Source organism: Ixodes scapularis, unplaced genomic scaffold (assembly GCF_016920785.2).
Source record: "Ixodes scapularis isolate PalLabHiFi unplaced genomic scaffold, ASM1692078v2 PGA_scaffold13__105_contigs__length_92229423, whole genome shotgun sequence".
Lineage (NCBI taxonomy): Eukaryota > Metazoa > Arthropoda > Arachnida > Ixodida > Ixodidae > Ixodes > Ixodes scapularis.
The window spans coordinates 45606720-45620988 of record NW_024609839.1 but is presented as its reverse complement, the minus strand read 5'-3'; the positions used below and the strand labels follow the sequence as shown (position 1 = coordinate 45620988).

Sequence of the window (14269 nt, the reverse complement as noted above, 5' to 3'; positions counted from 1 at the left end):
TGCGTGCGCGCGCGTGTGCGTGCGTGTGTGTCTGTGTGCGTGCGTGTGCGTGTGCGTGTGTGTGTGTGTGTGTGTGTGTGTGTTTGTGTGTGTGTGTGTGATAATCGCGTTAACGTTGACCCTGAGGCGGCGATGATAAATATAAAATCATTTTGCCAAGCCTAGATACTCGTCGTTAGGGAATGACACCAGAAGAAAGAAGGTCGCTGCGCCAACCAGGAGATTGCGCCAGAAGTTACAACCATCGTTAACTCGGTCATCTGCGAGCACCTTCACCGTTGCACATGGCAAGTTTGTCAGTTTTTCAGAGGCAAAGAAATACCCCTTGAAATTCCACAATATAAAATCAACTATTTCTTAGCACATTCGGTGAAAGTTTGAACGTCCTTGTGCAAGCGCCGATATTTCGGGTTCGTTCTATAGCACTGGGGTAAATTTTGGTCGCCCTATACTTCTCAATTCTGACGCTCACAATTTATTACGAAACAATGGCCAGCTGAATCACCCCTTTACCGATCATGGTCTTAGGTAACGCGCTTGTCAAATCCAAAAAAAAAAAAAGGAACCTGGGATGTTGAACAAACGAATTATTTACGTATTGCTTCTTGACGAAGTGACGGACCGTGTTTCCTTGAACCAGCCGAGAGTATACTAGGCTTTTACCCCTGGCTAATATCATTTATTTTCGAGCTAAGGCGAGAGCATAAAAGATCAACAAACACTTCACATATCAGTTCATTGATGAGACCTTTATTCTAAAGTGGCTCTTATCAGAAGGCCGTCCAATAAATTTTTTGGTGATCTCATTTCATGTGATCGCTTCAATCTTGCGGCTCCTGTGCGACTCGTGTTCTCGTCGTCGTTCTCGCAAAAAAACTCATTCACAGGAATATATTCAGGTCCAGACACGATGCTAGCAAGATAAACATACCTTAATTGGTAGTCTCCCGATGTGTCTCTAAACAAACTTGAAAGCAATAGTACCAATTGATGCTGATATTAGTATTAGCCTGAAACTACGCAGTATTACAACTATATAGTGCATCACATTATCTTGCATGGGCATCAAGAAGGATGTTCAGTTTATTTACTTTAGATAAAACGTGATCTTTAAGATATGGATGCATGGTTTCGTGACAGCGTCAAGAGTAGTGTAATAGAAAAACGGAGAACATGCCGGCGAACTGCTGATCTTTCAACATCTGGAAAACCCCAGACTTGAGAACAAATGCGTGGACAACACATACACCGGTCTCATAAACAGCTGAGATGTGTTTGCAAACTTCCTTGTTCAAAAAGGCGACCCACAACAGGCCTTCAGACGCAAGAAGTCAGTCGTCATCACAACAAGCCTGACATAGACCACCCCGAAGCACCCTTTCCCGTTCTTAACCTTGACATTGGTGTGCCAAGCGCCCAAAGTGTAACGTTGCACAGTTGTGTATTTTTTTGGTTGTATAAGCCAGCATTTTTGCGAAACATCGAAAATCACTTTCCGACTCACTTCTCCACTTTATTAGGTTCGCGTGCATTTACAACTATTTTTTATTCCACCAAACTTCTCTGGATGCACCGATCTTTTGCAATGCACATCTTTGTCTATTATACCTTTTTGTTACCTATTCAATTCCACGTTCCCTCCCGTTGGTGATAATGTTTCCCAATGTAATGAGTTCCTACCCTATTCCTATATATAGCATATGTTACTCTCTTACCTTAGTTCTGTGATTTATCTGCTCCTTATGCCCAACCAGGTTTGAACCAAAGGTACTGCTTGCCCCTTTGCTCTGAATGGACAATATATAGACGCAATTTTAAACGTATCCACTCTGAATCCACGGAAGCGCTTGCTCGCTAATTTGTGTAAGAAAAAAATGTCTACCTCTTTAGTTGGGACACACAGACAGATTGCATTGACGTTATCAACCGGTAGTTCGTCAACTTTTCTACCAAATCTATATTTTATGGTCAAAACAATTGTTCAAGTAGAGCGTTGCTGTTAGTGCTGAAGACATGTCATGTCTACGGTGCCTGAACACCTCTTTGACCACTGAGTCTGCCGTCCTATCCCACCCGTACATCCAAGGTGGTTGCGAGTAGCAACAACTTGCGTCACAAGCTGGTGTGTCACGCTGTCGAATGTCGCGATCTTGGCGGTCGGTCATAGAGACCCCTGCGAAAAAGGACAGCGGACGCCAGGGACGCCGTCGTCGCGGCATCCCATTGACCGTCTACTTTGGTTTTCATCGGTTGTCTGGATGCAGAGCGACCTACAGCTGAGCAGGTGTGTGCCGCATACGCCTCCGCTGCTGTGCCATGGCCAGGATCCCAGGAAGCTATCTGGAAGTCGTCTGCGTCTTGCGAAGGAGTTGCGGGACGTCAGAACGACGCCGAGCTCTGATTGGCTTGGATTAATAGTAGGTATACCTCAATGCTGGATGCCTTAACGTCTACCCACTATTTGTTTCGTTGTTGTTGTTGTTTTTGTTTTTTTTTAACAGCAAATAACAGCTTGACATTTTGACACCATCGAAACCCATGAGCAAGAAGCAGACAAACTTGCGCTCCGCATAGCATGACATTTCAGTTACGCCATTACGAAGAAATCGAGGGAGCCCTTTTAAGGACGCGGTAACAGGAGCGTTGGACATGCGCTCCAGACATTATAGTTATGTCCTAAGCTCAGAGCTTAAGTTGGCTGATGTATAAAGACGTCGCTGTGCTCTTTCATTTCGATCTTTTTCTTCCCCTTACAACTCTCGGATTTGATTGCAGACAAATGTCGATGACTTACCGATCATCGCAGGTCTAATACAGAAAGGTACTGCGATGACGAGCGCCAGAAAGTGCAAGCACGAGCTGAGCTGTTGCGCGATGCACTACTGCAGTGGTTCTCAACCATCGATATTTCGAGGACCCCTTGTGGATTGGCGGAGGTGATAGAGGACCCCGTTGGTAGTGAAGGGAGGGGGAAGATATAGGTTAAATATAATAAGGATTTGATAGATGAATTTAACTAAGGACTAATGTGAAGTAGACTTCCCTTATTGACATACACACGAGAAAACTCGCCCGGAAATGGAAAAATTTCTTCTCGGTCTGAAAAAAAGACAAATTGTATCGCCGTGCTTGACTAATGTGGCAGGGCTTCGCAGACGCCTAGAATGCCTTCGCGGACCCCAATGGGTCCGCGGACCCCCAGTTGAGAACCACTGCACTACAGCAATTCACTAACGCATTAACATCTCATAAAATATATAATTTACGGCTTCGGCCCTTCTGTTTTAGTCTCAAAACAACGACCACCCGAATCATCATTCACTTATCTCAATCCTAATACTCGTGTATTGTCCCCAAAACCTAAAAGTATCGATCAGGGCATTGACAGGTTTAATGTACGTACGCGAGGTTATGATGATTGTTTCCCTAAACCAACTGAGTTGCAAAGTTCTTGTCACTGCGTACTATGGTTTCGTTTTCAAACTGAGATGACAATAACGTTACAAAAACTTCATATATGACTTTATTGAAGATCTTCCACAAAAAGTGACGCCACAAATTAAACGAACGGCTGAAGATGATTTTTGATCACATCTTTTTATGCGATCACTTTATTGCTTTTCTGCAAATCCTGTTCTTGCCGCCGTTCTCGCACGAGAACCCACATCCAGAGGAGTGCGCTTATACTTAAGCAAACCCCCAGTACCGTGAACATGCCTTGGTAGTCTCCCAGTGTGTCTCTAAAAAAACCTGGAAGGCATAGTAGCAATTAGTGCCGTTACGAGCCATCATGTCACACAGTAGAAAAGCTATGATGAGGTTTAATATTTCCTTAGATCCGTATTAAGAAAGGCTTTGTAATCAGGTTTATTTATCAGTTTACAGGAAACGTGATCCTCAGGTTATTAACATGTTGTTCCCCCAAAACGCAAATTGTAATGTAATCACACGTAACTTGTGGTTGTGCAGCTCTCTGTAAACATGTTTTTCATTTTTTTAGATTAATTCGCTGGTTTCTAGGCCCCTTACCCGCAACCAGGATAGAATCAAAGATATATACGGAGCGCAAGTTCGTTTGCTTCTTGAGCAGGGGTTGCGGGGACGTCAGAGTGCCATGATCCGATTGGCTCTGATTTGAAGAATAGTCGCTAGACGTCAATGCCAGCTGCCCTGAGGTCTACCCACTACCCTTACAATCGAGCCAATCAGAGCTCAGCGTTCTGGCGTTACCGCAACCCCCTGCGCAAGGAGCAGACGAACTTGCGCTCGTTGTAATCACTGACTGCTTAACAGACGCAGGGTGTGGCAAATCCTGACTATGTCATTAACGCTCCTTAGCCAATGGGGTTGCGGCACTAGCCGATACACGAAGGCCGAAGAACCAGTCACGAAGCAAGAAGCGTGAACGTGATAAGTCGAGCCCCACGTTTCTCAAAAATTAGGTGACTGTACCCGCCATCAGTCTTGAGTTTACAGTGAATATAGAGTAATACCGCACCGCACCGATGTGCTTGTTTGTCCAATCAGTTTTGCAACGTTTCTACCAAACGTTCTATCGGCGGCTAAACGATTAATTGGACTTTGACGTAGCGGTCAGTACCGCAGACATATCATATGTCCTAAGCTCAAGGTTTAAAATTGTTGATGTCTATAGACGTTAGTGTGCAGCTCTCTTAAATCAATTTTCTTATTTCTCAGATTAAATTTCAGACAAAGGACACTTACTCACCGATCATGACGGGTCTAACGGAGAAAGGTAGTACGATGATGAGCGTTACAAACCCGAAGCACAAACTGAATTGCTGAGCGTCAACGAGTTCCATCACAAGGATGGGGACTAGCATCGAAGTGGCACCGTTGCTCCAGCCAGCGGTGATGGCCGACACAACCTGAAAAGTGTAGTGGGTGGTGGAAGCCAGCATAAAATAGGACACCGCCCAGAGTAAAAAGTGCAGACTCATCATGGCGCTCCTCTTTATACATTTCTTGTCCGAGATCCAACCAGACCCGAACCTGGATGCCACATCTGCCACTCCGTAAATCGCGATAAGAAGAACTGCATTCCACTTGGAAACACCCCTGTCCGTTGCAAAGTCCACGATGACCGTCAGGTAAGTTGACATATTGAAGAGGATTTGCGCGTAGGAGAGAGCAATCATGTAGAACATCGGAAGTCTAAAAAACGAGGGCAGGGTGATCTTAAAACTTTGTCTTTCGTTACTTTTGAACTTTGAGTCTAGCATGTTTGTCTTCTCTGATGGCATATTATTGTCAGAAAGTGATTGTATTGTACGGTTGAGGAAACAACGGCTTCCTCGTAAATTCTGCTGAATATCCTGGTCACCCAATTTTTTTCTCCCTGAATTGACGTCAAGTGTCGAATGATTCATTTCTTCGGCGTATGATATAACTCTTCTGAGGTTCTCTGCCTTTGTTTCGCGCGTACCACCATTTTTAGTAGAAGTTCCATTCATTGTACTCGGAAAATACTCATTTGCTCCTGGCGGAAGCCTATAAAAAAGGGCGCCACCCAGGGCGTGGGATGCGATGGCGCCACATAGTAAGAGCCCTCCTCTCAGTCCATACTCGTCAAACAAAACTTGAAACAATGGTGGAAAGACGAGGCCTCCGATGGTATATCCTGAACTGGCTATCCCCGAAGCGATGGCCCGATAGCGCGAAAAATGCTCTCCAATGACCGTGTTGAAGAGCGAAAAGAAGCCCAGGCTTGTGCCTGCGTAGAAAGTGACAAAATCAGTGCGGTTAACAAGGCACATTAGATAAACGGTCAACAAGTGACGAACGCAGAGCAATAGAAACAACCCTAGGGTCAATGACCGTTTAAGAAATGCAGGCCGTGGCAAGTCCCGACTAGGGTTCTACGGTCATCTTATTATCGCTCAGACGTTTGCGAGTACGGCCTCCGGGCGGCGGAGGTGAAAAGGGGCGGGGGGGGGGGGGGGGGGGGGGGGGGGAGGGGCATCTTACTGCTGCTGTGGGTAGATCGTCGGATAGTCAAGCATTAATGAGGCGTACCCACGGCCTCAGCAATGCTTAACTATCAGACGATCTACCCGTGCCCACCAGAAGTAAGAGGGCGTCGCCCAGAGGCCGTACTCGCAAACCTCTATATGATTGTGGCATATTAGATATGTAGTGAAGTAAGCGTGCAGATAAGAAGCCATGCCTCGTATTTCTTAAGCTGGTCGTCGATTGTACACATTTCCATTTCCAGAAATCGCCCTCTGTGCGCTGCCATCTTTGTCCGCTCGGCTGTGGAACGGCTTCTGAGTACGCGCTGTTGCTCTGTTGTGCAGTATATCAGCCGCTGCGCCTGCGCAGACAGCTCAGTGACTCGGCATTTTTCGCCCAGCTGATAAGCGCTGTAAAGGTCGATAGTGCAAGAAAAGGTTGACCCTACACTCCAGAGGTGCGTGTGTGACGACACTCCCCCACAGGGCGCGTGGTACGCCACTAACCGCGTTCTGCAGAAACCCTCCAGCGAATGAGGATTCCACAAGAACGAGTTTGACTCGAAAATATACACTCTGCACAGGGACTGCGAGCAAGTGATACGTAGGATTCTGTGTTTTCGTTCTTTATGAAAATCGGTGAAAGCTGTCGCTGAGTGATCCAACCCAAACTATTCGTGACTCCAGCGACCTATAGGGGGCGCCACCACCAAACAAACATGGCGGCTGAGTCCAGGTCGCGTCGGCTCGGCCGGGCCGCCTGAATAGGTGGCGCGTTCAATTTAACAGATTTTCTTCTGTTTAATGCCCAATTTTATAGGTATTTGAACTGAGACGGTTAAGTGTAGCCGGTGCACATGAACTTGCAGAGCATAGTTTTGTTTTCCAATTGTGTTTTCTGTTCTTTTCATGTCAAACTTTCGTTTCGGAGATTTCGTTCGAAACCGAAACTATGGGCTCTGAAGAGACGGTAATATACTAATAAGTTTTGATCATCTAAGGAAAGCGGCAATGAATACAGAATTCTCCCACCGACAGTAATTTTCAGCCAACTCGCATGCCTCGACCATGCGACTTATCTGTCCGCGAAATCGAGCTTTTGTGCGTATCCGCGTTTAAGAAACAGCTTCAGTCGTATGCTCGGTCAACAACACAGGCTGCAGGAAGATTACGAAAATTAAGCAAGCGCTTCTTGGGCCAAGGAGCATGTTAACCCACCGGCACCCCACTAAGCAGCTGATACTCGTATTTCAATTCAGGTTTGAGTAGCAATCGAGAAGTCATTTTGACGAGCGGGTTATGTATTATATTACGTACTATGGGGGTCCCACTAAAGCGATATTAGTATATTTTTCGGTTTGAAATATGAGCTTAGTTAACTAGCTATTATGTGAACTGCTGAATAAAAATATATTTGACAGACAGAGAGATACTAAGTTAAACTTAACCAAATGGTTCTAGCCAGTAGCACGGAGACGAATGCGGACAAACTGAAGAGAGTCTTCATTGGAGATTCACGCAGAACCTCTCTGGGCATTGAACTTGACTTCGAATCCTGAACAGAAAAAATGAGTATTTTTATAATCGGTCAACCTGAGCAATGTAGACGTATATTGATGCTCGCTTAATTCGACGGAGGTATAATATAAATATTGGAGGCGCGATAGATCATAATGCCATGACAGCTTCTAACGTTGCGAGACGCGTCCCCCACCTTTTGAAAACATATAATTTCCCCCATTCATCATTTGCAGCGAGCAGGTTTTCCTGAATCAAGTAATTGCGAAATCAGCCCAACTCCTTCAGAGTGGTCCAGAGGATTTTTCGGCGAAAAGCAGCCAAGATGAATAGCCAACGCACCGACCGGCGTGGGTGGCTCAAACTTGAGGCTGATCGAACACAACCAAACTCAAGAAAAGCAGCTATCGAACCTTCCCATTCACTTGACTGCAGCATTGGTGTTCCCTCCAGTGAAATGCCTCGTCGGTCGTCCTCCCACTGTTCTACATCCTCATAAAGAAACCCCTTATCAGTTACCAAGTAGTCGTCATTTTGTATGTTATTCGAGACAGACAAGAAATCAAAACGTTTTTCCGCGATTCCTCCCCATCCAAGAAATCACGTGATGGAAGGAAACACGTGATGGGAGGAAACAATCTACTGAGGTTTCGCCACACTAATGAACACTCAGGCAAACTTAAGAAATTTTCGGACCTTCGTGAAATTACACTGTTCGGCATCGCGCCGACAACACGTGTCAGCGAAAGCCACCAGAGATGCGGAGGGGCGCGGAGCAACCTGGACCGGCTGGTTCCCGGTTTTCCCGCTTGGTGGCGTCCGTTTCGCTGGAGTCGCGAATACGGCAAGAATATTTTTATATTTTTTATTTGCAGCTTTAGTTTGCGTTGACTGGCAAACAGCCAGCGCTCTAATGTCCGCGCGAGACTGCTGCTCTTGACAAGAAAACCACGGCGCTTATCTTGTTTTGTTCTCTTATCGGTACCGGGACGTTCTGATGGTATTCGGGTCAGGCACACGTTATCTGGAAGTTCAGGAATCACACGGCCCTGTCCTGCTTGCTTCAAAAATAAGCCTCGAAAAACGCGGATTTTTATCGGATGCCGAAAATAGACGCCGAAAAACACGGAATCTGTAGAAACTATAAACCCCGAAACAACTGCCCCTGAATTCGAAAAGAAATAAACCCCAGAAAACTGGGAGCCCCAGGATCCGGCATATTAACATGCTTATTTTTGTGGGCGACTGGACCGCATAAAGGGAACATGCGCTGCGAACAGGCGTCGGGTGTCATCCGACACCGTTCATTCGTCGCGCGGCGACAGAACGACGGCGTTTGCTGGCTCCCCGTGCGCAACGTACCACCGTGCTAAGTTCGTCAGGTTTTCGCAGCATATTCGCGCCATGAGAGTCACCATCGCATAAGAGACCGACGACGCGAACACCGAAAGCGGCAACTAGATGGGCCTTGCGTTCCTGTCAGGTGACCGCCCAAAAAGGCGGGGAAGGGGGGGGGGGGGGGGGGGGGGAGCCGCGGCCGAAGTTTGCCAAGGGCGCTTGTTGTTGTAGAGCGGGCTTTGGTCCCAGTGCACGGTCACTTTTGTCCAATCTGTGTATCAAGCCGCAGCTTGAAAGTGATGACATCACGGGAAGGTTGGGGAGGGTCTTAAAGGGAGGTATCGCGTTATTTCTTCGCGGCACGTGGGAACAAACAGAAATTATTAGTCGCGAAAATAATTTAATAGAAGCCTGTCAGGACATTGGAATTATTTACTCTTACGTTTCGCGCATTGACAAATCAACCGCGAGTATAACAAGGAACGCAGGGCGGGGTCTTATATGTTCACGCTTCGCGCTACGTTATTTGTAAATTATTGCTAGGGGTCTCCGAACCCCGGCCCGCGGGCAAGATCCGGCCGCCGCCTTCCCACTGAAGCCCGGCCTGCGGCCCGCCTCAAGCACACCCGCTGCGAGCAGAGCAAATGAAAGTGTGCGCCAAGAAACGGCGGTGCAGCGCGCTCTAAATTCTCAAACTGAGATACCGGAAAGAACGAGAGAAAGTGCATCGGATAACACAGGTCCTCTCGCCATTATATTAACTGAACATTGTCATCCCTAGCATTACCACTTCTAGACCCCTTGCTTCATGTCTGTGTAGCTGTGTTAAAATTCCGGTGCGTTCTTGTGTACATTGCGCTTAGTGTCCTCTGTCACAACTATTGCATATTGCGAACATTGCTTTTTCATTCTCATTTGTTCCTTGCACAGCGCGAGTGTGCCGAAGTCCAGATGCATTCTTTGATTTATGCCTGGTCAGTTTTCTTGGTCGCAAGTGTTGTGTAATGTCATACTTATCTAAATATTAAATTGTAACTTGACGTTTACGTATTCGTCCACCTTAGGTGTTTTTTTTTTAATACTTTAACATTCTCATTTGCTTAAATGTTTATCTAGGTTTATTTACTAAGTTCTTTTTCGATTGTTAGTACTTCTTTTTTTTCGGCCCTCGAGACTCGATTGCTAATCCCCGGCCCTTAGCCAAAATGTTTTGAGACCCCTAGTTTAGTCTAAAGTATAAATTTCATTACATGTGGAGCGATAATAAGATGCTTCGGACTCGATATGCCCTGCATTTCTTAAACTGTCATTTGCTACACTCTTATAAGTCGGGAGTGTTTCTTTTCCCAAGCAAATCGCTGCAATCCGCAGAGGAGGCTTGGCGAATGCCAAGGTTGAAAAACTGTTTCGAGCTAGAAATTAAAGGAAGATTTATTGGTGGATCCGCAGGAAATGCGTTAGTATGACCTTTTGGAAACGGCACTCACGCCTCCCTTTGGGAAACGCTAACGCTGACTCCTTCACCTTCTCTATTTTGGTTTTCTCTTCTGTGTTCTCTACTTTACGCTGCTTCTTTTTGGCTTCGTTACGAGGTCAGCGTTGGCGTTTCCCAAAGGGGGACGTGTCTGGCGTTTCCCAAGGGTCATGTTAACGCATTCCCTAAAGATCCACAAAGGGATCTTTCTTTAATTTTTTTCCGGCTTCTACATGTCGCACTCAAACCCGCGTCAGCTTGCCGCTTCCTGTGCCGCATTTCGGCCAGCCGAGCTAGGTGCTGCCTACGCTCCTCTTTCTCGCTCGCCCGCCTTGCACGCTCAGCAGTGGCATCCGCTGCCTGACGCTGCTGCAAGTTCAGACTCGCCCCAGCATCCGCGCGCTCATTGGCTTCCACCCCGTGACGTCGCCTCCCCTCTAGCCTTTGACCTTCACCACTCTCCTCCTCTCTACGCGGCACGCTACCCTTTTCACTGTTCTCTCCGCAGAGGCAAACACCGTCAGATCTCCCCTGTCTTGTGGGTATACTAATGCTAACGCATTAAAGGTCTGCCTTGTGACGCTAAGCACGGTTGAGCGCAGACTGTCTTTTTTAATTAAAGACTTGAGCGTGTTGGTGATCTACATTGAGTTAAAACGAAAGAAACACACAAGAGGACGAAAGCTGTGTCGTCTGTTTCGTCCTCTTGTGTGTTTCTTTCGTTTTAACTCAATGTCTTTTTTAACTTGTTACCGACTAAACAAAAAGGACGGACAAGGCCTCTTTGTGTGACAAGTTATTGAAAACCAACGCGCCTACGTTCACCTTTGTCTTTATATGTTTAAGCGTATTTTGTCTCGGTGTCACAGCGCAGACTCTCCTCCTAGGTCTAAACATATTCTGGGTCTTGTGATTCGCCGAGCTCTCCATGTTGACCGTAGCGATTTTCTCTCTCATACGCCTTGTGGGAAAGTACACTCTCCAGATTTCTTAGACTCTGGACTGAAACCAAATCATGCAGCGCGCATTCTTAGCAATAACACCGCCGGGCAACAAATGCACCCGGCACGTCATCTCGTTTTAAAGAATAGCAAGAACTGTTTTGTCGCGCAGTACGTACCATGTAAGATTCCCAAAAATACAACGAGAAAAGGCATGCTGTTTCCGAAGAAGCAGACAGCCAGAGAGAGGGGTGCCACCAGACTTGCGCACACTGTTAGCTTCCAAATAGCCACGTGCTTGGCCAAATTTCCCGCCACAGGCGCTGAAAATGTGCGGCACGGCTTCAGAGTCAGTACCTTGCCCATGCATTACGACTGCCACGCTATACCGGCTACAAAGCCCTTTTGCATTGCTTGTTTACTTCCTCCTCTTATAACGTGATTTACTGGTATTAATCTTGGTGCAAGTGCCCTATGCTACATGCGCAGTTTTGAAATGAATGTCTAACTCCTTTAAGAAGTGTTTGGTACCACTACCTCAAACTAAACGACTGCCCCCTCCCCCCCCCCCCTTTTTTTTTTTTTTGCGTGTTGATTAATAGTGCAACTGCTGTCGGAGCAGCAGAGGATTTAAGCATGATTATAATTCAAGCACCCGCAGCCTATTCTTCGATGTGACTTGACACCTATTGTGACCTGGACTCAGAATCGTCACTCTGGAATTTCTCTATCTTATAGTCGAAGAGTATTTTCTTTAAGATTGCGTTTTCGCACGAACAAAAAAGAAAAAAAGAATGGGGTAGTTGTGGAGTGAACGTGTTACCTCACTGCGGCTCGGAACACGTGGAGCGAAAGCTTGCACTGCAGAGGTTCGATCGCAACCCCTACCTGCTTAAATCTGAACGAGCGTCGTACTGTCGTGTAATCGCTACTGCATGGAGCACGTTAAAAACCCCAGACTAGAGGTGATATTGCACTTGCTAAATATCTCGTATACAACGGAGACCCATTGGAGCAGACATAGCGACCCGCGGGCTAAGCATACACAAAACTAAATTGTGATTAATAGTATCAAGGGGAAGGGCACCACAAACCTGAAAGGCAGTAGAATATTCCCATCAGTGAGATTGGCCAAGAAGCCTCTTCTCTCGTCGTGCCGAGTGATTGGACGATGTTCACAAACAGCACCGCTGTCGACCGAAATACGGCGTAGGAAAATGCATTGACCCAGCAGCAGGCAGCGGCAACAACCCAACTCTTTGCCGAGTCCATCACATTGACTTCAGCTCTCGCACATAGCAATCCTGGTGATAGGGTTCCCATGGCAATACGTTTTACAGGGAGACAGATTGCAAGGTAAAAATGTCTGGAATCATGTAACAGCCCCATTATCTCCCCCTTTGCTATAGATGCCCCATTCTACAAACGTTTTTATCGGTCGGAAAAGTTTCGCAACTGACAAGATTTTCCCGCGACATCAGTGTCAATCCAGTAGAGCCAAAACAGAAAAAAATGAAAGACGTTTACAACTCCCTGCAACGACGAATTGAGCGCAGCTCTTGAGGAGAAGGAAAGGAGGGGAGGGGGGGGGGGGGGTTTATGGAGTTCCCGCTAAATTCCCCTACGTTTAGCGGGAACTAAATTCAGCTACATTTAGCGGGAACTAAATTTAGCGGAATTTAATTCCCGCTAAATTTAGTGCGGAACTTTTTAGCTGAATTTAGCGGGAAAATTTTTCCGCTAAATTTAGCCGGGAATTCTTTTCGCTAGGTTTGGCGCGAAGTTGTTCCGCTAAATTCAGCAGGAAATTTTTTTTGGTAAATATAGCAAGGAAATCTTTCCGCTCAATTTAGCGGGGAATTTTGTCTGCTAAGCTTATAGCAGGAAAGATTTTTCGTAAAATTAATCGGGGACATTTTATGCTAAATTTAGCGGGAAATATTCCGCTAAATTTAGCGAGAATTTGTTTCCGTTAAATTTAGTGGAAATTTGTTCTGCTAAATCTAACAGAATTTTCCACTAAATTTAGCAGAACATTTTTTTCCTTTTGCTTCCTCGTGAGCTTCGTGACGTCACCCGTGACGTTATTACAGCAAAGATCCCATGATGCAACGCGCGGTTACGCCGATGACAACGCCACTCAGACCGGAAACGTACGCCATAGAGCTGCGCTCTAAAAAGATAATTACTCACACGAAAAAAAATGAAAGACGTCTACGATTTCCTGTACTCCTAATTAGAGCACAGCTCTTGAGGAGGAGGAGGTGAGGGTATGGAGAGGAAGGTATGACCGCTGCCCTCCCTCGTATCCTCTACTCCTCCCCTCCTCCCCCTCGCCCTCCTCCATCCGCCTCCTCTCATTCTCCTCCCCTCCTCCTATCTTCCTTCTCCTCCCCTTCTTCTCCCCCTGCCCCTCCCTCGTGAACCTCGTGACGTCATCCATGAAGGCCTCGTGAAGGTTTGCTATGACCTTCACGAGTGGCCTTCATGACGTCACTCGTAACGTCACGTGTGACGTCATTATGGGAAACGTTCCATAATGCAACGCGCGGTTATGCCGAGAGCGACGGCGACGCCGCTCAAGCCAGAAACGGGCACCTAAGAGCTGCTCTCTAAAAGAATAAGCGTGTTTCATTTGATTTGACTGACTTGAAACAAAATAAAATTAGCATGTTCATTGCGTGAGTTGGGTGTTTTGCTGGATCGAAGAGGGGTGGTTTTTTTACGCACAGGCTCTTATATTGTGTGTTGAGGTACAAAGAAAAAAATTAAAGACGTTTACAACTCCCTACAATGCCGGATTAGAGCGCAGCTCTTCAGGAGGAGCAGGAGAGGGTACGAAAGAGAAGGTATGCTTGTCCTCCCCCACCACCCCCCTCCTCCTTTCCTGCTCCCCTCCCATTTAGCGGGAAATTTTCGCTAAATATATATATATCCCGCGAAATTTAGCAAAACTTTCCCCGCTCAATATAGCGGCGAAATGTTTAGCGAGAAATTTGTCCCGCTAAATTTAGCGGGGAAATTTT

The 14269-nt window shown here is 46.5% G+C and overlaps 1 protein-coding gene across 1 annotated transcript; it reads right to left on the bottom strand.

Moving 5' to 3' along the window:
• Positions 1–3500: 3500 nt before the first annotated feature.
• Positions 3501–12768, bottom strand: LOC8052600 (monocarboxylate transporter 12). The gene is made up of 4 exons (XM_029980031.3): positions 12338–12768; positions 11423–11566; positions 4730–5734; positions 3501–3750 (listed from the first exon to the last, which is right to left on the bottom strand). Exons 1-4 carry the CDS (start codon positions 12630–12632, stop codon positions 3599–3601), a joined length of 1596 nt encoding a protein of 531 aa, XP_029835891.2. The 5' UTR covers positions 12633–12768; the 3' UTR covers positions 3501–3598.
• Between the last annotated feature and the right edge of the window lie 1501 nt (positions 12769–14269).

What these genes read in the sequence shown, in the direction of transcription:
- LOC8052600 (XM_029980031.3), bottom strand. Translation starts at nt 12,632, where the DNA reads ATGGGGCTGTTACATGATTCCAGACATTTTTACCTTGCAATCTGTCTC. An exon ending in AATATTCTACTGCCTTTCAG is followed by an intron (nt 11,567 to 12,337) that starts GTTTGTGGTGCC and finishes GCACATTTTCAG; the next exon opens with CGCCTGTGGCGGGAAATTTG. An exon ending in CGTTAGACCCGTCATGATCG is followed by an intron (nt 3,751 to 4,729) that starts GTGAGTAAGTGT and finishes TATGCCTTCCAG; the next exon opens with GTTTTTTTAGAGACACACTG.